Genomic DNA, 27,423 nt, shown 5'->3' with positions numbered 1-27,423 from the left:
AGTATAAGGTATGTATGTGTATGCTACTGCAGCATTTAGGCTCAGTGTGTAAATCTAACCGCGTAACTGCCACAGACTTAACTGTCTGTCATTCTATCATCTCTGTCACAAAAAGTTCCTTCTACAGCTTACAGGTGAGGCGAGTTTTATTATTTGAGGCGTTTGAAGTTACTCAAAGAGGTGTGTGTTTACTAGTGGTGCTTACCTAGTTTTGTGAAACATGTCTACAGGTCTACAGCAGCAGAAATGAAAGGATATCACATTTTCAATGTAATCTTAAAGAACCATTCGATTTGTAATAATAGCATAATGAAACTGCAATGCTTGGCTTTTGCTCTGTGGATGCAAATCAGTTCCGAAGAGGAACACACACATTGTCATCACATTAAAAGATGTTGAGCTAATCCTAAAAGCACTTCAGTCACTTTAAAAAGCTGTCATGTGTATTTAATAAAATTGTTCAAATCTTTGTTGTGTAATAAATAAATAAAAAAGCCATGTTTTCCAGTTCCATTGGTTTCTTCTTACTCCTTAGCTGCACAACCGTCTTGATGTCACATAAAAACAGGAATTACCACAAGACACGTTTAAGAATCCAGGGTTCATTCTTTGATTACACGATCTCTGACTGACTCGTTATTGTTGAGGGGCGGAGGCAGTGACTGCTTGCTCCTCATGCTCCTGCCATCGGTGGCGGCCCGCGACGTTTCCGTCATGAACAGCCGGGTCACCCAGACGGAGGTGACAATGCATTTGTACTCGTTCCTGAAATTCCTGTTGAGTAAACCATAGATGATGGCATTCAGGCAGCTGTTGAAGTAGGCCATGAAGTAGCTTACAACAAAAAGCCACTCGGGGATGTGGGGACCCACACGAGCTGGATCTATCGCCACCGCCAAACCTATCAGGTTGAGTGGGGCCCAGCAGATGGCGAACAGGACAAATACTACAAACATGGTGATAAAATTCCGCAAGTCACTTGGTCTGAGGCGAGGACTGTCTTCAGTCTTCACTTTACGCCGTACCTGGATATGATAAAAGGAGAAATTAGGCTGTAAGTTATACAATTATACATACACAAAGAAAAAAAACAACAGATGCATGATATACTATTTACTCATATATAGTCCAGAATATATAACATATTATTGTGTAAAAATTAACTCACCTTCTAACTCGCCTTTATAACTATATAAGCTATAACCTTTACAGGGTTTTGTAGTTTTCCAGATTTATCTGAATTATTTTTGTTTCATTTTGAAAAGCTAAAAAAACCCAAAACTTTAATGTAGTTTATTGGGATTTTATGTGATGGAGCAAAAGAAAGTACTCCCTAATTGTGAAGCAGAAGGATATGATGCATGGTTTTCATATTTTAAAATCATGGTGTAAAGACATACTGTATATTCAGACCCTTTAATCTGATTCCCCTGAAAAGAAAATTACCTGTTGCCTTCAGAAGTCACCTACTTAGTAAATAGAGTGCACCTGTGTGTAGTTTTCTCCTGCCTATAAATACAGCTGCTCTGTAAACCATATAACAAACCTTTAACATTTCACAGAGCAATGTTCAAGACATCTTTGAAAAAGAAAGGGAATGGCACAACAGGAAGCCTATCAAAACAGGTTCGTTAACCAAAGATGATAGTTGACAGATCTTTTATTCAATGTTCATTTAATAAACTTGGCCTTTATGAAAGAGTGTTATGAAAACCATTGTTGAAAGAAAGATGTGCCATTTACAGTTTGGTTTGTGATATAGAGAACACACCATCCCAACTGGGAAAAAAAGTTTGCTTTTGAGCAAAGACAGGCTAGCTGGTTAAAGCTGAATGGAGTTATGAATGGGGCAAACTGGTTTTAGTCTGCAAAAAACTTTAGGCTAGGGAAGAGGCTCACCATTTATCAGGCCAACAACTTTAAACATATAGCCAGAGCCACAATTGAAGGATTTAGATCAAAGCATATTAACGTCTAGAATGGCCCAGTCAAAGTCCAGATGTAAATCCAATTTCAAGACTTTAAAATTAATTTGATGTCAACACTCTCCATTGTATCTGAGTGAGCTGGAGCTACTTTACAATACGAATTGGCAAACACTTCCAGTTTTAGATGTGCAAACCTGGTAGAGAAATAAACTAAAATATATTGCAGTACTTTTAGTGAAATGAGTTTCTATAAAAAATAGGTTCAGGGTTCTGAATAAATATGCACATCACGAGTTTCAGATTTTTATTTGTAAAAAACTTTAAAAACCATGTCAACATTTCTTCTACTTTACACTTATGTATTACTTTGTAATGGTCTCCCTCAGAAAATCCCATAAAATAAAGTAAAGTGTGTGATTGCTGCTGATAAAATGTGAAAAGGTTAAGGGAGTATTAACAATTTTGAATGGCACTATATCCATATGAGTCATTTTGAACTTTTGTATTCTCATGCTAGTCTCAGTGGGATTTCATTGATCAGATAATTAGATTGTATTTTTAGAATGTATTTTGGCAGCTAAAAGATAGCCGATGTTTATTAATGTGTCTTTAATTAAAGGACAAAGTTGTGAAATGTGAAATAGCCATATTATTTGTTACATTTTCAATAACAAAAAAAAGATTTTGAGACATACCTGAATCACAAGAACCCAGATGCGTAGATAACAAAAAGTAACCACGGCAATGGGAACCAGAAAGTGAACCACCACTACTGCCACGGTGTAGGAGCTGCTGACATTCTGGGCAAAGGTGCAGGAGTAGACCCGCGGGTCGTAGCGCAGAGAACCAACAAAGAAATTCGGAACAATGGCAACGATAGTGAGCACCCAGATTAAGGCAACAAACAGCAAAGTGTTGCGATAGCTGTACAGTCGGCTGTAGGAGAAGGAGTGACAGATGTAGCAGTATCTGTTCACCGCGATGCCGGTGATGTTGAAAATGGACCCAATGACACTCAGCCCCATAAGGAAACCGCTGACCTAAAATAAGAGAAAAAGCGGGATGTTTTTGTCAAGCTTCATTGAGAGTGTGCTTTAAAGGCATTGTCTTTTTAGTAAAGTGAGACGATGACTGATGTGGTTTTACCATGCATTGTGTGTTTCCAAGTGCCCAGCCATCATGGAAGAGAGCATAGAGGACCAGGGGATAGGGGTAGAAGGCTACCACAAGGTCAGCAAAGGCCAGACTCACCACGAACACATTACCTGGAGAGTAAAAGGTAAAATGATGAGATTAGATCCCCGAAACATTGTTTTATGCTCCCAGATCATCAAAACACAACAAATGTCTCTGCAAATGTTCAAACTTTTGCTTTCTTCACTCTGCCTCAATGCAACAAAAAATTGCACAACTGGTCAGATTTTATCAGGTGGCAGACCTGCAGACTTTCATCATTGTTTCTGGCTATTAAAGATAAGCACATTCAACAATGGTTCAAATTAATTCACACAGCTTTGTCTCATACCCTGCACTGTCAAAACGGAGCAAATACTAGATGGTTGCATGGGATGTGATTTTCAGCGGGCCTATCTCACGATGTTCAGGCTGAGATTACAAAAGGTTTGTAGCCTGTACCCCACAGCAGATTGCCTCACCCTAGACAAAGTTTTATCAGGACAGGCAGAGTCCGTAGTTTGACAGAGTGGAGGGGAAAGCATGTGGACAAAGCACTCAGGGCATGCAGGTCTTTTTTCATCTTGCTGCTACTCAGCCTAATCCAAGGAGAACTTGTTCGCAAAATCCAGTTAGTGCATCACAGAAATGCCACTGTGCCTTTTAGATATGACCACAGCATAAGCTTTGCAAAGAAAACCAGCAAAATCACATATTTCCCAAATTTAAAGTAATTCTTTATGAGTTCCTTATTTAGAAGTTAACCAGGCCATTCGTGGCCATATAACATCTAATTATATTCACACAGTTGTGCACAATAGCGATTTGCCATTTCTCATCCTGCTGATACACTCGTGTCACCGCCAATGCTGGCCGCCCCATCTACCTGTGTGTTTGTCCTTTTCCTTTTGTTTGTTGGGAGAGGACATATGATAGCAGTGCACAGGGACAAGATAAATAACCCGATAAAAAAAAAGCAGACTATCATTGGCTCACCTCCAGAATCTTTAGAGGTTATGTTAAAAATGAACCTGGAATTTAAGGACACCACTGCCTAACTGTCTGTACTTCCAATGCACTTCCACTGCTGCTTATGCAACTACACTAAAAAACATTGACGAAGAGATATTTGCAGACGCTGTAATTGTTAACCTTTGTGATAGTATCGGACCAAAAACCCTAATAGTGGGCAACACAGCTGTGGATGGGATTAAAAACGTCTGCAACAAGAAAAACACAGAAGTTATGATTGGTACCAGTAACGTGGTGTCCGATATCTCAGAGAATATTCTTGCAATTACAGAAAAGCGCCCATCTCTAGAAAACCTTATTATGCACTGTAGAGCCATGGATGACGTGGCTAAGAAAAAAATCAGAAGGATTGAAGGAAGATTTCACTTGTCTTCTGAATATTGTTGGAGGTCTCAATATCAAGGTGTTTCTCAGCGGACCCTTTGCACCGGTTTTCTGTGGAGATTAGATTTTTCGAGACTTCTGATGATTAATAAGTGGTTGAAAAAAACATGTGCTACCACACCTGTAAACTTCATCAACAACATCAATATTTTTTGGGGAAAAAGACAACTCTTCAAGCAAAATGGTTTCTGTTTGTACAAGCCGGGAGCCATATGTCTCACATCTAATCTTACTGGATTCTGATAACATGAAAGGAGCTCTTAAAATCGGGACCCAAATGGCCACAACATCTTTTCCATTCAACACCCCCCGTGGCCGAGGCCCTGCTACTGAACCAACATCTTCTAAATGCCTCAGAGCCCCACCACCTCCTAATCTATCTCCTCCTAATCAGGACCTTCAAATCACGTCTCTGTGATACAGTCTGGGCCCCAGTGGTAACTCTATCAGAAATGAACATGTCCAGGAAAAACTTGGGCCCCTAATAGGAGATAGTTGTAAAATCTCTGTGCTTATACCTGACAGAAAGAACAAAGCTAAAAGGATAAGAAACAGTGATTAACAATAAAAAAAAAAAAAATAAACTGTCAGGTACAACCAGACACAGAGTTAATATCAGCAACTAAGTCATATAAACTGGCTTTATTGAACATTAGATCTCTGTCAGGAAAATCATTTTTAATCAATGACTTAATTACTGACCACGATCTTGATGTTATGTTTTTAACAGAAACACGGTTACATGAATTTAATGAAGCTCCCATTCTGATAGAGGCGACGCCTCCGAACTACAGTTTTCTTTGTGAGAGCAGACAGCAAAGAAAGGGGGTGGCCACTTTGTTTAAAGATTTACTAAAGTGTAAAAAAGTATTTCTGGGCAAATTTGACTCTTTTGCATATTTGGCTCTCCGGGTAAAGAGCCCGGTCCGAACCATGTTCTTGAATATTTACAGGCCTCCTAAGTCCAAAACAAACTTTTTCAGTGATTTTAATGAGCTTTTATCTGTGATATGGGTTGATTATGACTGTTTAATTATTGTGGGAGACTTCAACATTCACATGGACAATCCTGAAGACAGAAGTACAGTAGATCTATGTGACACTCTTGGAAACTTTGGTTTGGCTCAACATGTTAAAGAGGAAACACACAAACAGGGACATATTTTGGACTTGATCATCACTAAGGGTCTAAACATTTCCAAGGTGTCTGTAACTGATGTTGCCCTATCTGACCACTTTTCTGTTATTTTTGAAAGCATCATCTGCAATGTCTCAGTTTGCCAAAGAGACATTATAAGAAAACGCATCTTTAAGGACGGTGCTGCTGAAATCTTTAACCAGATTTACTCTTCTACCTCCACTTTGCCCTGTAACACTGTAGATGAGCTGGTAGACAACTTTCATTCTAAAATCTCGGACATCATTGATTCAACTGCTCCAATTAAAGTGAAAGTCGTTTCTGGGAAGAAAATGTCTCCGTGGAGAAGTGCTCCACCAGTCAGAAGTGAAAAAAGGAGTGTCGAAAAGCTGAACGCAGGTGGCGAAAGACTGGACTTCAGGTTTACTATATTATCTCTAAAGAGAGACTATACAGCTATAACCAGGGGTGAAGGTAGTTTTAAATTCATGCCGGTACTTAGGGGCAGAGCTAGAGGGGGAACTGGGAAGGCACTGGGGGTAATATTTTGTGTGTATATATATATATATATATATATAAATATATACACAAAATGTGTGTGTGTTAATTGTTACTCTCATCTGTGGCCCCCTCGAGATCATTCTCTCTCTCAGCAAAGTTCAAACTAATTAAAACGTATCAATATTTTACTTTACTGTAGGCTGTCTGTATAAGGTAGAAATTATAATCACTTGACAATGTAGAATATATATATTTCAATTGTTAAGAACTGCCATGTATGAAACAATGATAAACCATTTTCTGATGTATAACTTTTCATCTTCAGTTTCCGTCTTTTCTTTTGAACAAAGAAGTTATTGTTCTCTGCATTGTGGTCAAGTTTTGATTTCATTTAAATAAAATATGTGACATTTCGGTTCTTTTATTTTTTATTTAAGTCTGTCGATGGTAAGTGATTTATTGATCGTCCTGTCCTAATGCAAGCAGCGGTTTTTTTGTCTGTGCACCACCTGTGTAAAATCTCCCAGTCCATTAAATCGAACACACCGATCTCCTTAGCAACTGCTCTGTTTTGGAGGTATAAGCGCGCATGCGTTCTCGTGTAGTGTATATGAAATCTCTTATCATAATCCGTGTTTTCAAGCTGTACTGTGTTTTTGTAATTTAGCAAAATAACATGAAACACAACTAGTTACTTTCCCTTTGCTTTTAACTGGGGTATTTAGCAGCGAGCAGACAGACATTAAACGTAGCGGTGCTCGTTTTAAAGGCTGGCCGTTCACAAAAGCCTCGAGCTCCGAGGGAAGCAAAGCAAGAGCATTGAGGCTCCAGCATTGCACGAACAGTTCAGAAACAATTTAGAATGAGGGGAAAAAAGCTACATTCATAAACAGATTCAATCGTGTTTTAGACTGCCTATTGGTAGCGGATCTGATATTCTTTGTGTGGTCGTGAATGTTTGCAGTCGTAGCTGGTTCTGGATGACTGCTTCATAGCAGACCAGTTCTTCCCTCTTCCCAGTACTGCGTACCGACGCAGAATACTTTAGTGGTACGCAGTACAAGACCGTACCGGCTCACTTTCACCCCTGGATATAACCTACAACTGAAAAATGCAAGGGAATCTTTCTTTTCTGAGATCATCAGCAAAAACATTAACAATGCTTGTGCATTATTTGCCATGGTCGACCGGTTAACAAACCCTCCTGTAACTTTAGCATCTGAACTCCACTCTACCAGGGCCTGCAATGAATTTGCTAAATTCTTTACTGAAAAAACCCCAAGGATCAGAGGGGCAGTCAGCACATCCATATCAACTCCAGTACCAACGTTGTGCAACTAGAACTGATTTTGACAAAATTTCCCAATTTCATCAAATAGACTATAAAAACTTAGAAGAAATTGTACAGCAACTAAGCTCTTTTTCCTGCTGTCGCGATGTTTTACAAACAGCTTTCCTTAAGAAAGCTTTGCCCGCAATAACATCTGATTTAACACAAATAATAAACACATCCCTTTTGTCAGGTGTTTTCTCCCAGGCCCTGAAAACAGCAATTATCATACCTCTATTGAAAAAGAGCAACTTGGACAAGCTGCTACTACAGAACTACAGGCCTATATCAAACCTCCCCTTCATCAGTAAGATTATTGAAAAAGCTGTGTTTCAACAGTTAAACAACTTCCTAACAATGACCAACTGCTACGATGTCAGGTTACCATGCTCACCACAGTACAGAGACTGCTCTTGTCAAGGTGTTCAACGACATCCGTATAAATGCAGACTGTGGAAAACCACAGTGCTGGTATTATTGGACCTTACTGCAGCATTCGACACTGTTGATCTCTCCATTTTATTAGAGCACCTGGAAAACTGGGTCTGCCTTTCTGGTACAGCACTCAGTTGGTTTAAATCCTACTTGAAGGACAAGGACTTTTTTGTGTCTGTAGGTAACTTTACATCAGAGACCACAAAAATCACATGTGGCGTTCCCCAAGGATCCATCTTAGGGCCCCTCCTATTCAATATCTACATGCTCCCCCTAACTCAGATTTTAATAAACAACGACATAAGTTATTATAACTATGCAGATGACACACAGCTATACGTAATGATGTCACCAGGTGACTATGAACCCATTCAAGCGCTGGGTAAATGCTTAGAAGAAATCAATGCTTGGATGTGTCAGACTTTTCTTCAGCTCACTCAAAACAAAACTGAAGTAATAATCTTTGGACCAAAGGAAGAGCATTTAAAAGTTAGCACACAGCTTCAGTTAATACAGCTAGAAACCACCAGTCAGGCTTGAAACCTGGGTGTAGTGATGGACTCAGACCTGAACCTTCAGAGGCACATAAAGACAGTAACAAGGTCGGCCTTCTATCACCTAAAGAACATCTCCAGGATTCAAGCAATAATGTCTCAGCAGGACCTTGAAAAACTAATTCATCCTTCATCCATCTTTAGTAGAATTGATTACTGCTACGGTGTCTTCACAGGTCTGCCTAAAAAGTCGATCAGACAGCTGCAGTTGATCCAGAACGCTGCTGGCCGCGTTCTCACTAAAACTAAGAAAGTGGGGCACATCACCCCAGTTCTAAAGTCCTTACACTGGCTGCCTGTAGCTCAGAGAATAGAATCTGAGAATCTGTTAATCTATAAATCACTAAATGGCTTCGCACCAAAATACATTACAGACTTGTTGTCAGTGTATCAACCATCCAGACCTCTCAGGTCTTCTGGCTCATATCTACTCTGCATACACAGAGCCAGAACCAAACACGGAGAAGCAGCTTTTAGTTCTTATGCTCCACTAATCTGGAATAAACTCCCAGAAAACTGTAAAATCGCCGAAACCCTAAGTTACTTTAATTCAAGATTAAAAGCTTATTTGTATAGAGTGGCCTTTGAATGTGTTCTCTAAACATTATTAGTTAAGTTTTCAGTCCAATTTTCCTTTCGGATTTTTGACTTATAGCCTAATAAAAATTTCAGCTCCAGTTATGTATACAATTCCAATTCAGTTAACTGATATGAATAAACCTTAAATAAACCTTGCCACTCAAGTGCTGTATAACTAAAAACAGTAACTGTTCAGCATACCCATTCTTGCATCTTTGTTGAGTTGCAAAGTTAGTATTCGAGTCACTGCACAAGAGCTGTCGGTTCTCCCAAAAGGTGAAATGCATTATTTGATGTAGTATTTCAGGCTTGTTATTTTGTCAGGAGAACAAATAACTACAAGCTGAAACAGAGCTCACCTTGTGTTTCACCTGCCAGTTCATGAAAAGCTCATTTGCTGGGCAGCAGTTGTTCACCAGAAGTGCAACTAATATTCCCAAGCCTTGGACCATATTATTGATTATAGAGGATGGGTTCTCTGGTTTGTCACATTCTCAGAAAAACACTCTGGGGGATTGCAGGAGCTTGTAGTTTCTGGTATAATCATCCAACCAAGTCAAAAGTTCATGGAGATACACAGGAAATGTATTTATAGTTGTGCTTTAATTGCACCATGCTGTTAACATATTTGGTTTTATAATTATAGAATGTGCACATGTGCCCTTTGGTGTGTTACTGTCAACCTAACAATGTTACAATGCTCTGTGAATCTTTAAAAGGAGACATCACTTGAGCACCTCCTGTACAATGCTTTTAGTGAAATAAAATGTGCCTAACACTCCCTTTTGTGTTGACTCACATTTATAGTACAGAATCCTGATGCATTTTGTCATAATGGTTAAATATTTATGCTTTACATGAATAATTAACAATTTCATGTGTTAATTATGATAACTATGTTGTTAGTTTAATAGTCTAGTAAGAATAGTCTTTTAACCAGCCTTTGATACACACATGCAACTTGTCTGATTTGACATCAGGCTTGTAGACTTTAGATCTTTCTTAAAAGTCCTGTTCTTAACACTTGAAACATCTAGAATTGTGACAATGAAGGCTGGATGACAATTGACAAAGAAGTTTCTACCAAAAGCCAAATGAAGGAGGGTAGTATGGGCTGGAGAACTGCACCAAAGAGTGGCTTTATGGGGTCACCAACTCATGACATTAGTCTCTATTTACATACAAATCAGTTTCTTAGAAGACATGGCAGGAAAAAAACAACCTTTTTTTCTGTCCTTACATCAAAAAGCAAAGAAGGCTTATTAACTGGAAACACTGAGCTCTGACATCAAACACAAGAGGTGTGTTTTCTGTAAATATGCATTTCATGCCCACCGTATGCAGGATAATCTGTGATGCTTCAGGCCTGTTTCTATTCCAAATGCCCCGGACACCTAGTTGGGAGTCCATGTCATCGAGAACTCTTTGAAATACCATGAGATTTTGAATAAAAGTTTAATTGCCTCTGCCAGATGGTTAGCCCATCTGATGAACACTAATGACTTTTCTGTCAAATTTAGACAAGAGATAACTTATGGGTACAGCTTTTCTCTTTTCAGCCAAATTCCTGTTATTTAGATTTAAAGCAAACATCTTTCCACTATATGTCGTGCTAAACTAAAGCTAAAGTTTATTATGTCTAACCTCAGCCACTGACACCGGCAAGAATAAAAACTAATGTGGTCTTGAATACAGACATTTACCTTTCTAGCTTTTATTGCATCCTACTGGGGTAATCAGCCACATTGATGTATAACCCGATCTATCATCTTCATTTTGCTTCCCCATTTTATTCTATAATCAGGTGCCCCATCCCTGCTTTATATGCGTAAGATAAGGAGAAAATACACAGAGTAAAATGCTAATTGTATATGTATGGAACTCTATTCACTGGGGAGTTCCACTAAATAAATTCTTCCAGTAAAGAAATTATTTAACACAATCACCAGTTCTAACTCTGCAGGTGGGCCTGTTTGACTGCATATATGTACATGCAGCAACCCACAATTCAATGCCGGTAAGAAAAAGTACCTGTTGAAAAAAACATGAGTGTGGATTTGTGGCAGATGTACCATGGTTACTTTAATTCTAGACTATTAAGACTTTATAATCCAATTCTACTAACCCTTTACATTGCATTGAATAGAAATTGAAGGTCTGTTTGAAAGAGAGTAGGTGACTCGCTATATCTTTTGGTAATATGACAGCCCGTAGTAAAAATTACCTCTCAGTTTGGAAAGATTAAAGTTAATTACAAAAGGTTATTTGCATGTGGGCTTATGGGCAAACATCAGCAAATCATTTATGAAAAACAGCCATGTATCATATATAGAGTTAAAACTACACACATGCAGATGTGTGCAGAGAGTGCCTTCTTGGTGTGCCCCAAACAACAATCTAAGGTTGCCTGAACGCCCAAAAAAATTTTCAAAGCGCTTTTTTGGGGGTTTTTGAAAAAAATGTATAGGTTTCATGAAACTCAAACTAAGTTTAAAAAAATTGTCTGTGCAGATAAGAATAATTCAATTCAAGTTTGATTTCAAGGTAGACATGATCAAATGCAGTCCAAAATGTCTTTAAAAACATGAGATGGAGGCATTCAATCAGAAACCACCAATCAAATACCAACTTTAGCCAGCTTTCTGCAATCAAGTCTTGCAAGACCATGAAATTAGATTAAATTACTGATTAGAATCAAATTGCAAAATTTTCAAAAATGTCCACTTTTTTAGACCTAATTGAAAAGTTATTCACCTTTGTAACATGCAAATTGTGTTGTCTACATACTACAAACCAGAAATAGCGTTGAATAAAGGTTTTCTGAAAATTACTGGTGCTGCAATTTACAGGTCCTTCTCAAAATATTAGCATATTGTGATAAAGTTCATTATTTTCCATAATGTCATGATGAAAATTTAACATTCATATATTTCAGATTCATTGCACACTAACTGAAATATTTCAGGTCTTTTATTGTCTTAATATGGATGATTTTGGCATACAGCTCATGAAAACCCAAAATTCCTATCTCACAAAATTAGCATATTTCATCAGACCAATAAAAGAAAAGTGTTTTTAATACAAAAAACGTCAACCTTCAAATAATCATGTACAGTTATGCACTCAATACTTGGTCGGGAATCCTTTTGCAGAAATGACTGCTTCAATGCGGCGTGGCATGGAGGCAATCAGCCTGTGGCACTGCTGAGGTCTTATGGAGGCCCAGGATGCTTCGATAGCGGCCTTTAGCTCATCCAGAGTGTTGGGTCTTGAGTCTCTCAACGTTCTCTTCACAATATCCCACAGATTCTCTATGGGGTTCAGGTCAGGAGAGTTGGCAGGCCAATTGAGCACAGTTATACCATGGTCAGTAAACCATTTACCAGTGGTTTTGGCACTGTGAGCAGGTGCCAGGTCGTGCTGAAAAATGAAATCTTCATCTCCATAAAGCTTTTCAGCAGATGGAAGCATGAAGTGCTCCAAAATCTCCTGATCGCTAGCTGCATTGACCCTGCCCTTGATAAAACACAATGGACCAACACCAGCAGCTGACACGGCACCCCAGACCATCACTGACTGTGGGTACTTGACACTGGACTTCTGGCATTTTGGCATTTCCTTCTCCCCAGTCTTCCTCCAGACTCTGGCACCTTGATTTCCGAATGACATGCAGAATTTGCTTTCATCCGAAAAAAGTACTTTGGACCACTGAGCAACAGTCCAGTGCTGCTTCTCTGTAGCCCAGGTCAGGCGCTTCTGCCGCTGTTTCTGGTTCAAAAGTGACTTGACCTGGGGAATGTGGCACCTGTAGCCCATTTCCTGCACACGCCTGTGCACGGTGGCTCTGGATGTTTCTACTCCAGACTCAGTCCATTGCTTCCGCAGGTCCCCCAAGGTCTGGAATCGGCCCTTCTCCACAATCTTCCTCAGGGTCCGGTCACCTCTTCTTGTTGTGCAGCGTTTTCTGCCACACTTTTTCCTTCCCACAGACTTCCCACTGAGGTGCCTTGATACAGCACTCTGGGAACAGCCTATTCGTTCAGAAATTTATTTCTGTGTCTTACCCTCTTGCTTGAGGGTGTCAATAGTGGCCTTCTGGACAGCAGTCAGGTCGGCAGTCTTACCCATGATTGGGGTTTTGAGTGATGAACCAGGCTGGGAGTTTTAAAGGCCTCAGGAATCTTTTGCAGGTGTTTAGAGTTAACTCGTTGATTCAGATGATTAGGTTCATAGCTCGTTTAGAGACCCTTTTAATGATATGCTAATTTTGTGAGATAGGAATTTTGGGTTTTCATGAGCTGTATGCCAAAATCATCCGTATTAAGACAATAAAAGACCTGAAATATTTCAGTTAGTGTGCAATGAATCTAAATTATATGAATGTTAAATTTTCATCATGACATTATGGAAAATAATTAACTTTATCACAATATGCTAATATTTTGAGAAGGACCTGTACATGCTAAACCGAATCACCTCAGGGAAGACAAAAAGTGCACATTTTGAAAAGTAACTCTTTAGCTGCATGCCATCAGGTTTTAAATCACTCAAGCCAATTATCACAATTGTGTTTTCTTCCAAACAGGTGCTTAAGCTGTTAAATGTATCACCTATGACCCTGTGTTCAACAACATAAAAAATGTCAAGTGTTAAAATATCCCTCATTAATTAAGAGCTTTTTTCCATAAACCTATGTAATATTATGTTGTTTTTATGACATAAACAAAAGTAACATTGATGTGTATTTGTTTTTTACTGACATTCTTAATCAGAATGAAGTTTTATTTTACATTAAAAAAGGTTTTAAAAACATCATAGATATTTATTAAGATGGACTTATGCAGGAACTAGCATAGTTAATTAAAATAGTTGCATGTTTGTAAGCAAAATAATGAAAATAATATTTTATTAAGTATCATGATGCTCCTCACAATGAATAACTGTTGATTGTAATACAGTATATTGGCATATTTATTTGTATCAACTTTGCACTCTTACTGGTTTTCTTCCACTATTGTTTACAGATGTGGACTGGGTGATTACTTACATGCTGATGATGCATAGTATGATGTTATAAAGATGCAGCAATCCATTTAAAAATATTATTTCTTCCAGCTTTGCTGCTCAAGAAGTTGTTGATGTCAGGATCTGTGCTTTGTCTGTTTGTTTGGTGCCTTTACTGTGCTTAGCCCCTAGATGGCGTGGAACCTGGAGGAGAGGTGACAGGTGTTCTTCATTCCCTTGATTACCTACTGAGGAGTATATTAGGAGGAGGCTGCCAGCAACTCACTGCCAGAGTGTTGTTCCTTAGTGGTACAGCTCAAGCCACATTACCTTGTCTTGCCTTGAACTTTTAGTAATTTGAATTTTGTTACCTTGCAGGATTACCAGAACCTGACCTTGCCTTGTCATGTGGAACTCTGCCTGGATTAACAACTTCTGGAAAGAAGCTATCCAGCTCCATGAGTAAAGACTCTAACCACTCGTTACTTCATTGGACCTCACCAGTTGGCAACCTCCTGAATTCTTCGCTCCTTGGATTACCACTCAAGAACCCTGTCCACCCTCCTCCTTCCACTGCGCCAACTTCTGAAAACCCTGGACCGTCTTATCATTCTGGCACACCATTATCCACCCTCATCTACCTCACGGGTAAACAACTATTTGGTCTCTCTGCTCCTCCACCCTCTGGTGGATCATCCCAGTAAGGCTGAATTATTATTCTTTAGTTTTTGACCCTGAGTATTCCCTGCTTACCATCCTGTTTATTTTACAGCTGGTTTCCCGGTTCAAGTTTCCCTACCCACGTCCCTACACTGTAAATAAACTCTTCACCGAAAAACTTAGTCTCCTGAATTGCTTTCTGCATGTGGGTCAAATCCGTTAAAACCAATATGACAGTTGATCTTTAAACAGCCAGACTTTTTTAATATACATGTCATGTGCTACTATAAAATCATCTATATTTTTGTTTCTTTGTATCATCATCCTTTATGTCGGTATACTTTGCTTCAGGGCAAAACTTTAGATGTATAGATAGCTAAAGGGACCTAGTAAGTAGTACTACCCCGAGAAAATTACTGAGTCTTAAGTTCTTGGAATATTTTAGCTGACTGTAAATGACTTTGCATGGTATTTAATACACATGCTTATAAGGTTAATGTAACTGAAACTATTGCTGTCTCTTCGTAGTCTCTAAGGTGTATTTGAGTTGTGACTCTTAAAAGTCTACTGCCTTTGTTTGAAGTGTAAAGTTAAAATGTCTTATTTTGGTTTTATCTGGGGGGAAAAGGACTTGAAGACATGCAGTATGTAAATGCTAGTGTGAGGCATGTTAAAAGTACATGAACAAAATGTGTCTTTTGTATGTCTCTGGGTCTGCAGATACCAATGGTTGTACATCAGAAAAGATTGAGTTAACATTTAGTTTCTCCACAGAAGTTCTTGCTGTGACTGCAGGGGAAAAAGTATTCTGACTTTTTCTGACAAAATATCAGCCTTCTATTTGTCACATGGCACATGTGCACTACTTTGATAGATGTGGAATGTATTTTGTATTTATTTTTTGTACTTTTAGTCTAGTCCCTTATGTTGCCCTTTTTTATTTATATTTCATATATGTTCTGTCAGTACAATAATATATGTGGATGTTCATGGATCATTCTATAAAATAAAGTAAATAACTGCTCTTTCCAAAATTTCCCCCTACATGTTTACTCACAGTAGCAACTAGTTGTTTTCTCAGTGCCTGAGCCAAATGAATAACAGATTGTAGCATACAGTTTTTGGGCCTTTCTTCCAAACACCAAATTTAGCAATAGCTTAAGGCCCAAACAAGTTGTGGTAGGAAAATAACTGTAGATTGACCTATATAGATTGACCAATGAGTGATGGTGTCCTCAGAATAATGTTTTGCCAGCTACATTACTGTAGTGAAACCAAACTCCTACAAGTAAAACACAGACTGACTGCATGTACAAACATGAGACTTTAAGTTGCTTCCATTCATTGCTACCATGTTTTACACAACCACTGCTTTGCTATCACTACTTTCATTCTGGCTGCGCATTGTGATCTACATCAGTGCCTAATGTAACATCTGTAATGTCATCACTCTTCATTAACTTTCCACCATGTACTTTGTGCTCACTTTCTTTCACAATTTTATAACATATTTCTATACTTCAGACAAGCAAATCAAATGAACACAACTAAAAAGCAGAGTTTGTAAAAAGGATTATAGATGCCAACTGACAATGCCAATCTAAAACTTTAATGTAACAAGCTGCCTAATTCGCCTTTTCCATTGACAATTCCAGCTCCGCACATCTCTACTCCACTTGGTCTCATTCTACACGGCGCGAAACCTGTTAAGTTTCCATTGACCCACTGATGGCTGGAGTTATGGCTTGAAGCCCCTTCTCCAGCCTTCAGTGTAGTGCGCTGTACCGCTATCAATGTTACTGTGTGACATCGTCACATTAAAGTAATCTGTGTGAAAAACATTAATAGAAAACAAAAACAGAAGTAAACAAAATACAAATAATGTTTGTATTGTATATGCAAGAATGTCCTATATATGTTTTTTCATGTATAAAATGATCCACTGAGATAATAATGTAGACCACAGCCCAGCCAGAACATACAAAATAAAATAAGGCTCTGGGGTTTTAATGTGAGGGAGGTGTGGCAGGAGAAGGGAGAGGAGAGACGCTGCTGTCTGGACTGCTAAAGTTAGTTAAGATTTTGGGGTTTATCATGAAGTTTTTGTCTTAGCCATGGTAATAACGAGGACATGGACTTTAAAGTGCGAACATTTGACCATTGTGAAGTTAGTCTTAGGTTGAATATTGTATATTTGCGCCCCCCAATCTAGTAGGGTTTGATCCTATGCTGAAAGGCGACCACAATGCTCGCACTGACCATTGTGTTTTTTATATTATTGTCTCTCTTGAGGTTTATTAATTTTCTCTGCACTACCTCAGTGAAAAACGTCTCTTTTTTCCTCGTCCCATGGCCAATCAGTGATCAGCAGTTTGCTCACGTCACATGTAGTCCCTACTCACCCCTAATCGTACCTGCTACTGTGTAGGTCCCAAAAACCATAGGAACCGGGCCAGACAAACTGGCAATTGAAATGCTTGCACAACGTGCTGAGTGGAGTGGAGCTGTCCTAATTAAACCCCATGGTAAAGGGGCATTCAATTTTCCACAATCGGTGTTAACGAAAACAACACTTCTTTGCAAACATGCATGCAGATGTCACATGTGGCTCACTTGTTTTGTGGTAACCCACCTGAACATTTTTAAAATCATATGTTAAGGATTATGATGATCTGACTTGATCAATTTAGGGTTAAGTAATCTTCTAAAGCTAAAAGTGTTGATGTTGTTTTAGGGTTTAGGGCTATCAGATCTAGATTTGGATTATTTCATAATAAAAAAGCTCATGGGAAGGGGTTGAATTAGGACAGGCAACTGGTAAAGAGCTTTTTTTTAAAAGATGAAAGAAAATGCATAATGTTGAGTTTAATCTGCTGTAGCAGTTGGTAGAGTACAGTGTCTGTTTTGCACTACTACTTGTTTTCCTTTTTTATGCCTAAAGAATAGATTGGATGTTCCTAAAGCAGAATTTGGACAGCTCTTCACATGGTTATTCACGTGTACATAATTGCATACGGAACCGTTGACTGAAACTTAATCCTCTTTCACATAAGTAATGCGTGATTGAGTACTGTAATGAACAATATTAGAACAAAAAGGGGTTTTTTGACTTTTCCCTCCATTTCTGCAAGCCATTCCCCAAGAGAACAGATTGCAATAATTTTCCTCTCATTAGCTTTTTCTCATGTCTTTCCTGTGGGAGGACATGCTAGGCAGATTTGCATTGTTTGCATTTAAATTTGTTTTTAGGGGAAGGATGAGGAAAAAAATAGGTGGTAGGTTCCAGAGGGAGTGATGTGGAGGAGGGAAAAAGTGGTCAAGCAACAATAAAAACGTGTTAAAAACGCAACTCCCACAAGACATGACCTATACATTTAACTGTTATTATATAATGAAGCCATCATGTTTAGTAATTTCTACAATTGTAGTTAAACTCGTACTTTAATAAATAAAACAAAAAGAGCAAAAGAGACATCCTCTAACTAGGTCTGTAGATTTTAATAAACATACTTGTCGCAAAGAAAAGTAAAATTAGGAAAATGGCAAATCATAAAAGGAGATTAAAGGTCCCCAGAGAATGATGCTGTTAGTAGTTTAGGAAAAGACCAAGAGTAGGCTGATGAGAACAAACAAGATGAAAAGTAATATTCCCTTTCTTAGTGTAGACAAGGCAATAAACAATCTTGTCATCAGCGCTATACATCATCCTTTGTGCAGCTCAGGTCTGTCCATGTGAGCAACTTCCTCCTTCCACAGCCAGCCCACTGCCTGGCCATACATATCAGTCACCATTAGACTACTTTCAACCTCTTTCACCTTATTTTCTGATTGTTCACTCTAACTGCTTCTTATATTCTTAACCAAAGACACCAAACATTTTAAACAACATAACTCACTGTTCATCATCTGTTAAGACCTTTTCTTCACCCCACCTCCACTAACAGACTCTTTGCCTCCACAGAGGTTAAATGTACACTTAAGGTTGAACACTCTTTTGCTCTTACAGCTTTGTTAGTTCACAGCTGTAATGGCAGATTTGTTGAATACACATTCATGATTAGGATTTACTTTTCCACCACATTCTAAAGGTGCACTATTAGATTGAGATGTGGTGATTATGAAAGCTATTAGGGTACTAGGAACTCATTGTGATGATTTGGGAAATGGTCCTTCATTCTGCTTGAAGTATGATTCAGGAATGCAATTGCATATAAAATATTCTTGGTTGGTAGTTAGGGGTCCAAAGCCTGCCAAGAATATATCCCCCACACCATTACAACACCACCACCAACAAAGACAATGAATACAAGACAGGATAGATCCATCCTTTTACATTTTTCATGCCAAATACCTAAATTGAATTGGAGCCTCAGCTTCCTGTTTTTGGCGATCAGGAGTGGCTTCAAGGTTCAATGTTTTGTATTCAGACATGGTATTTCACCCAGCTTAAGCCACTATTCCACACAGACCTTGAATAGTACGAATCGCCAAGAACTGTTTAATATTAGGATTTGTGAGGATTCTTGGAATCTTGGAAATTTCCCTAAAATTCAGTTAAGACACAGGTACAATGGATAAAGATAAAATCGTGAGATTCTGCTTAATTTGTAAGAATATGTCACGAATTCAGTATGATTTACAAGAATCTATTTGGAACACTGCACAGACGTCAGGAATCAGTTAACAATAATCCAAATGTATCTGAATCAGCTACGATTAAATTCTGGTGACCAGATGTCCGAGATTCGCAGGGACAGTCCCCGTTTTGGACGATGGCAAAAGATTTCCACAGGAATGTCCCCAGTATTAGGGTTTTATGAATGAGGAAGAAATTTTGCATGTAGACTGTTATTACAGTAGCCGGGTAGAAAGCGCAAGTGAGCATGCTGCGGCTAAAACAGCACTATGGTAGCTGGTCGTGCTGCTATAAACATAGAAGAGTAGAAGAAAAAGAGCCAAGCAAGCTGCCTTTCAAAAAGAAAAAAATATGTAAGCAGCGACATGGAGCTGTCCTGTGATATGGTATGTGTGAATTTATTTCTTTTGTTTGGACTGTGCTGATCCTTGCTGTGATAAAGGTTTGGTTCACGGTAGGAATGAGGGTGAGATTATCACCTGGTTAAATCTGCATTTCTTCTGTTGTATGAGCTTGTAGCTCCAAATGCAAATAGTTTATTTTGCTAAACATGGTATTTTTGTAATTTCATCAGCTGAGAAATCTAGTTAAATAATTAAAAACGGTTGATATTTATAATGAAATCAACAATGTTTTTTTGCACACACAACAGCCACTCATTGGATGTTTACTCTTTTTTGGAGGCGTTCTTTCTAAATCAGAAAGACGGGCTTGCATGAAATTCCCAGCAGATCAGCCGTTTCTAAAATATTCAAACCAACCCCTCTGACACCAACAACCTTGCCACATTTAAGATCTGTTGAATCCACTTTGTTTTCCATTCTGGTGCTTGTTTGAACTTCAGCAAATTGTCATTACCACTTCTGGATGCCAAGTGCCTAAAGTTACTTCAATGTGATTCGCTTGTTCACTTTTTTCGTTAATAGGTATACCTAAAAAAGTGGCTGGGGAGTATAGTTCTTAGAGCCATACCTCACACATCCTGAGACTATAAGATGATGGTTAGGCAATGTTTCTACACTGAATTGAGTTTTTCCTTTCAACTATGAGAAGTAAATTATCATGAAATTGCCTTTATCAACCTGCTGATATATAAAAATTAGTTCATAGGAAAGGCAAAACGACAAGAAAGTTTAAGTCTGTCTACAGAGTTCAGTAAATGTCTGGTGTAAGTGAATAGCATTTATTACCTCAGGCAAACATATAGTTAGGGCTTCTGCAGCAGCAAGGGCAAATATAGCCTATAATGCCTGAGTCACTGTTAGTATTTTATCCATTACTCACTATTTTCTATTCCCAAGCATTAGGTCTGACACTCACATCTGTCTGACCCTCCAGTACTTCCTGTCTAACGTCAGCCTAGTTTGAGTTAATTGGTACAAACATCCCCGAGGTTACATTTTAATTAAAAACCGTGAAGAAGATCACATGCTTTGAGTTTGACCATGTTAATTTACCTGGAAATTTGTAATTGATACTACCACCCAACAGAGGAAGGTGCATTGAAATGGGCAGTCTATCAGTTACAGGGAGTACATTTTTTTGTATTTCCCTCAAGGTGGAAAACGCCAAAGCTGAATATACTAATATTGTAAAAAGTTGGCTGGAATGGCATTTCAATTAATGTAAAAACTGCTTAAAAATTACAATGTTTTCAGTGATTTCTCCTTTATTTCTAACAGAGTTGGTTTTCTGCTTTTTAGGGTTCCAAGTCCGCAGAGCAAGGCGAAGGCCATGCAAGGCATGGCTGTTCGCCTGCTCCCAGGGGATCAGGGAACCCTATTGTAATTTTATAGTTTTTTCATGACTCTTTTCCACTAAAAGTTGTTGGGTGAAATAATCAGAAAATGCTGGAAAAATTCTATTAAAAAGTCTATTAAATAAACAAGACGGCCACTCACACACAAAAATTCAGACCCCTCAATAACCAGCGAATACTATTACGAAGGATAATGGAAAATGTGAGCCACCCACTTAGGTACAATCACAGCTTCTGATTGGGACAACCGGGTCAGTTGTCCAAAGTAGATGGGCGGGGAGGGGGCTCAGAACCGGGATTTCCAACCATCAAATTTTGGTGAAACTTTTTTTTTGTTTGTGAAGAAAAGTATAAGTCCGATATATAAGTTACATAAAACCTTTTTTTTTTCTTCCTATTTGTCCTTGGAGTAGTGGTCTGGAACCCCTCCATCCCGCTGAAACAACTCATGACTTTGAGCCACTCTCGTAAAGAATAAAATGCAGAGAGAAAACTATGCAACCTCAATCTTTCCTGGAACAAGTCTCTTGTGTCAAATAAGTTCATTATTTTTATCTCAAATAAATACATTTTTTTCACTTAAATCTTTTTTAATCATATATAAATATGTATATACAGTACTGTGCAAAAGTTTTAGGCAGTGTGAAAAAATGCTGTAAACAAAGAATGCTTTCAAAAATGGAAGTGTTAATCATTTATTTTCATCAATCAACAACTGCAGAGAATGAACAAAAGATAAATCTAAATCAAATCAATATTTGGTGTGACCACCCTTTGCCTTCAAAACAGCATCGATTCTTCCACAGTTTTTGAAGGAACTCAGCTGGTAGGTTTTTTCGAACATCTTGGCGAACTAACCACAGATCTTCTGTGGATGTAGGCTTTCTCACATCCTTCTCTTAATGTAATACCAGACACACTTGATGATGTTGAGATCAGGGCTCTGTGGGGGCCATACCATCACTTCTAGTAAGTTTTGTTCTTCTTTACGCAGAAGATAGTTCTTAATGACTTTGGCTGTGTGTTTGGTTTCGCTCACTTAGCATTCTGTAAATTGATAAAGTTCAACAATCACCATTTATATTTATTTTTTTATTTTTTGTTAACCATGTCCTGTCTGGCAGAGTGGTGCTCAGAATTGTTGTCTGAGTACCACGAAAAAGCCTAACAGATTTACTTTCACAAGTGGAGCATTATAGCTAACGCTTTAAAGCTCTGCTTGAAAGTTATAAAATAAACTTTTTTGGGATTATTTAAATTGTTACGGACACAGAGATGAAAGGAAAAAGGACAAAAATAAGAAGCATGAAAGAGAGAGAGGTGAGGCAAAAGGGAAAAGGGGAGAGAAGGAGAAAAGAATGGAGGAAAGAAAGACGGATGAAGAGAATACAAGATAACACCCTTCTTGCTTCTACACCTGCAGAAACGTTTATGTTAACAGCTTTTTTACCAAAAAGTGCACAATACTTATGAATGCAAGATGTATTTAGTGGTAAATGCGGCTCAATATAGAACATTTGTGTATCTGTTAACACCTGAATTTAAACACCTGTGGGTCTGAGTGTGAGCTCGCCTGTGTATACAAGGTTTCGCCATAAAAATATGCAATAGTGTGTGTTAGGAGCCACAGACCTTCCCCCCTGGACCTGGGACAGATATTGAGGAGATCCGAACCATAGACATCCAAAGGCCCCCAGAGAACACGAACTACAGGAGACAGTGCAGTAGTCCCCGCAACCCCCCCAGAGAAAAGCAGGGGAGAGTCCCTGGGGAACCACCCAGCAGCCACAGTGCAGAAGCCCCAGGGAGCTGCAGCGACAAGCCCACAGGCCCCGACGACAGCCGTCTACGCCTGAGCAGATCCAGCCATGGACCCAGAGACCCGAGACCCCGGTACATATCACTCCCCAAGCAGAGGCCCGACAGACCCCAGGGGTTCAGCTCTGTTGTATATTGTACTTATACATACATATGTGTACATATACATATTGTAAAAGTTACACTAAACAAATTTTGGTTAAAAAATTATTACATTTAGGGACATGGTAAACAATGTATATTATTCCTGATATTGACATATTCATTACTTATTTAATAAAGGGATGATAATAAACACTCATCTGAACATATATCTTGAGAAATGTTTAATAAACTTTTTAATAAATTTTTTTATGAGTTTTTGAAATCGGGCCATTATTGACTTATATTGTACAAATGATGCTTTAAGATTTGTTTGCTGAAAATGCATTTAATATAAGGATGAGTGGGGCGGGGCCAGGATGTGGACCTCTGGGTTGGGCTTGGAGCTCGTTTAGACCTGCTTGCAGTTCTAAGTTTATATTGAATACCTTCCTAAAAACACTGTCATTTAGTTATCCTATATTTCCAATACAGTCTGTTAGATTTACTTGGTTAAGGTAAAAAACATATAATGTATGATCAACTTACTCATTAACCATGAGATTTTACCTTCCTGCTATAATGTGCTACACCCATACAGGTGTATGACTCTGAATGAGTTGTTTTAGGCTGGTAACATAATTGTCCAGAAATGTCAGTGTAATTACAGGTGCCAACGTACAAAATACACAGACAAAAGAATTTTCCAACTAAATTTACAGGGCATCATTGTTGTAGTGTATCTTTTATAGGCCATTGTTGAAATACCACTATGTAATTGGTACAGCTGCTTTAACGGTCAAAGCAGCACCTGGCTGGAAAAGGTCACATTAAGGTGTAGCAAAAATTTTGTCAGGTACAACATTCTTTTTGGCCAAATTGCCTGTGTTTTTTCTCTCCGAAAGGCTGTGTATGAAATATTTATTTATTTATTTTTGCTGTCAGACTTACTGTTATCCCTCCTGTTAATACTTTGTAAAACCCCATTTTTGCCAAATGGACACCACAAAATTTCACAGGTTTGTAGTATACAGAGAGGATATTTGACTCTTGGCACAATGTTTTTAGACTGTCCAGGGTCCTGGTTCCTTGATCATGCCTTGCTCTTTCCTCTTTGCTTGAAAGACCCAATAATTATCCATTTTATGTTTACAGCTGGATATTTTAAAGAGTGCAAGACTCTAACAAGGCTTGTAAGGCTAAATTTAGCATTGGGCAGAGCTTTTATATCACTTAACTTTCTGCTTACTGAGTGTGATGGAAAGACATGCATGGGTCCAGTTTTGTTAACAGTCTGTGGATTTTGAAGTAGGTCATATAGGCAGTAGCCCATGGTGCCATTAGAAAGGGGTGCCCACAAGGAGCCAATAAAAAGTATAACTTCTCTGTCAGTTGCCTGCAAGTGTTCTTTGGTTAATTGCATGTGCAGTCAAAGGGAAGTTGGCACCCCCTGAATAGATTGACTATGAATGCATGCTATGTGCTTTGTGCAGGACTGCTCTGCATTTTATCCCACCACCATCATTCATTTTGATTGGTTGTGTTGGGCATCTACCCCAGCCACATGGAGAACACGAACTGAACTGCACACAAAAAACAAGACTGGTAAAAAAAAGACAGGTAAAAACTCCCAGAATCCCAGAATACAGATTACGAACCCATTTTCATGTCAGCTCCTAGGAGCTCCGGCCCCCACTTTTGGAATCCCAGTGACGTAATAGAAGTGTAAAGGCATAAGTGGAGCAGTGCTTCTTGTCCTGCAGCAACAGCTGCATTGGGGGGAGACATGCACATGAATCTCTTGATTATGCCGGCCAAGTTAAAGACTGCATCTTTGAAGAAATACCTTGGATCCAAAGTAAGGGTCGAAAACAAGACTAGTCCACAGAAACTGGCTGTCTGAGACTCCTGCAGAACATATCTGATAAAAGATTCACCAAGAAGAGATGGTGTGTCTCTTAATACATCAATGAAATGGTTTTCCCCACTGCCTGAAGAAAACAGCATTGAAACTGTAGCTCTGTGTACTGAACGGGCTTACCAGTACATAGCCCCCAAACCAACCGCTAGACTGAGAGCGACTCACTGGCCCATGGACATACTGAATCACCCATTGTTTATCAGAAAACTCACAATAAGAGGATGTGTCTGGGCAGAAATAATTAAATAGGATAAAACAATTCAAATATAATTGATTTCATTGTGTTTTGTTTTGGTGTGGTTTAAATTGTTTGGCAGGAGCAGGCCCTGAGCTGCTAGGCAGGGGCTATTAGCGCTACAGGTTCTGTTTTGGAACGTTGATGACAATGTTGTTGACAATCTGCAATGTGAGCTTATTCCGTTTTGTCTGTGTTTCATCTTCTTCTCTGCTCTCACTAACCCACATAAACATTGGGTTGCATTGTCCGTATAAATGCTGCTAACGTTAAAGCCCTGCTATTGCTAACATGGTAGTCACCATGCTGTGTTTCACACATTAGTATTTGTATTAGAGATACAGTTACACTGGGACGTAGAGGGATTGCTAAATAGTGCCGCAGCCGCTATTTTCCTTTTTGTTAGCTGAGCCGCTAATTCCATCACAAGATGGCTATTGTCCGTCTGTCATCTTCTGAGTCTATATACGTTTTTTGCCACCATTTTGATAGTTTATAACTCCATCCGATCTGTCAACTTGAACATCAAGAAACAATTGTCAAACATGTTACTGATTTCTAAGTTGACAAATAATTATTTATTTATTATAATATTATTTTCCCCTTCTGCTTTGCATTGTTGACTGGTTTTTTAAACACTACCAATTGTTATTCTTTGTGAGCATTTTAAGCTAATTTAGTCTCATTCCTAGTTCTTCATAACAAACATTGATTCTTAAACATACATATTTACACTGAACTGTGATATCCCTGCATTGTTACTACATTAGTTAGTTTTAATCAGGCAGTTTTATTCTTATTTGTTCCTATAATCATTTTTCTTTAGTATTAGTATTAGTATTATTCTTTAGTATTATTCTTTTTCCTCTTTACCTAATAGCTTAGTTGAATGTTACTAGCCTAGTTAAAGAGTTTATTGACAAAAGTATTGACTGGAAATTTAAGTATTTTATCAATAAATTCTTGTATTTTGGAGAGAGGTTGTTTTTGTTTATTTTGTATATGTATTTTATGCTTGCTGATTGAGAATGTTAGTGAGCAAATTCACTTATTTATTAATTGTTCTACAATACCACACCTCACCAGGCAGGTATTCATCAAGCAATAACTGACAGAGATTGAGAGTTGTTTGGCTATTATTTCCTGATAATCAGCTGGTGCGCCAACCTGTTCATTTTAATTAAATTTACCAACTTTTTTAGGGGGGAGGGGCGTCAGAAGGAGGCTCACTCAGGCCACCATTCATGCACAAACCGGCACTGGTGACAGTTGCAGTTGTGAACGTCTTAATTATTTCGATGACTGTAGATACTGTATGGTCAAATTTAGGCAAATCACTATTTTCTTGCCTTACTTTAACGGAATCTTCTCTTGTCTTTCCTATTTTGATCATTGGCTAAGGGAAATGGACATCTTTGTCAGGTTATATTTACAGTATATACCGGTTAAACAGAAAATCATAGATTATTAATTAAAATAATAAAAGTTAACAAGTGTGCAAATAAATATAGAACATTTTGTTTTGTAGAAATCAACTGGTTTTCATGTGTAAATGTTAAATAAAATCTAGTCAAATTTAAGGTTTGTTCAATGGTTTGTTTTAGTGTGAGAAATGAATTACTTTGCAACTGCAATAAAAGAGGAGTTTAGTTCAGGATTTTGAAGGGTGCCCACAAGTATGTAAAGCATTGTCTGTATCTCTTTAGCTTGAAAGTCAGGAAACAGTTTCAGGAATCTGAACTTCTGGCCACCTCCAACATCATGTGGGCTCTGTCACCTTTATCACTTCTATGTTACCGCAGAACTCTGGATGGCCCTTGAAGGTCGGCAAGTGTTCTTAAACCCCTGTTACGTTACTGGAAGTTCTACTGAGTCAAAGAAACACTCACTGGAGGCGAGTGTGTAGGAGCTGCTGGTCGGCTGCTGCTTTGAACCCAGCCTTGTACTGAAGCTTTGCTTTTAGCTGCCTCCTTCAGGTCTCTTTCTCTGACTCAGTCACTTTTCTTTATAACCTAATGTCACTGGTTGTTTACCAGTATAAAATGTGCAAAAGTCAATATGAAGTCTCATTTTAAGTGACATTTTATCACTACAGACAGGTGTTAAAGTGTTAGGCAAGTAGTTGTGTGTTATCCAATGCAAGATGATGAAATAAGCAACATCTTCCACTGTGGGAGCATAAATAATTCCCTATACGTTATGTAAACACGCACACACAAGGATCTGCACACTAGTGCCTAAATACTATTGCTTAA

General features: G+C 38.5%; 2 protein-coding genes across 3 annotated transcripts in view; both read right to left on the bottom strand.

Annotated features, from left to right (window-relative positions):
• LOC124875921 (melatonin receptor type 1B-B-like) overlaps positions 1–27,423 on the bottom strand; it is a 117,070-nt gene that overhangs the window by 36,095 nt on the left and 53,552 nt on the right. The gene's annotated exons all lie outside the window — the stretch shown is intronic.
• LOC124875919 (melatonin receptor type 1B-B-like) lies at positions 129–14,207 on the bottom strand. Its single transcript, XM_047378342.1, has 4 exons — positions 14,102–14,207; positions 3,075–3,193; positions 2,624–2,968; positions 129–1,025 (listed from the first exon to the last, which is right to left on the bottom strand). The coding sequence occupies exons 1-4, from the start codon at positions 14,145–14,147 to the stop codon at positions 603–605; spliced, it is 933 nt and encodes a 310-aa protein (XP_047234298.1). The 5' UTR covers positions 14,148–14,207; the 3' UTR covers positions 129–602.

This window comes from Girardinichthys multiradiatus, chromosome 11, assembly GCF_021462225.1.
Source record: "Girardinichthys multiradiatus isolate DD_20200921_A chromosome 11, DD_fGirMul_XY1, whole genome shotgun sequence".
NCBI lineage: Eukaryota > Metazoa > Chordata > Actinopteri > Cyprinodontiformes > Goodeidae > Girardinichthys > Girardinichthys multiradiatus.
The sequence above is the reverse complement of the archived record's forward strand: the minus strand, read 5'-3'. Positions and strand labels throughout refer to the sequence as shown.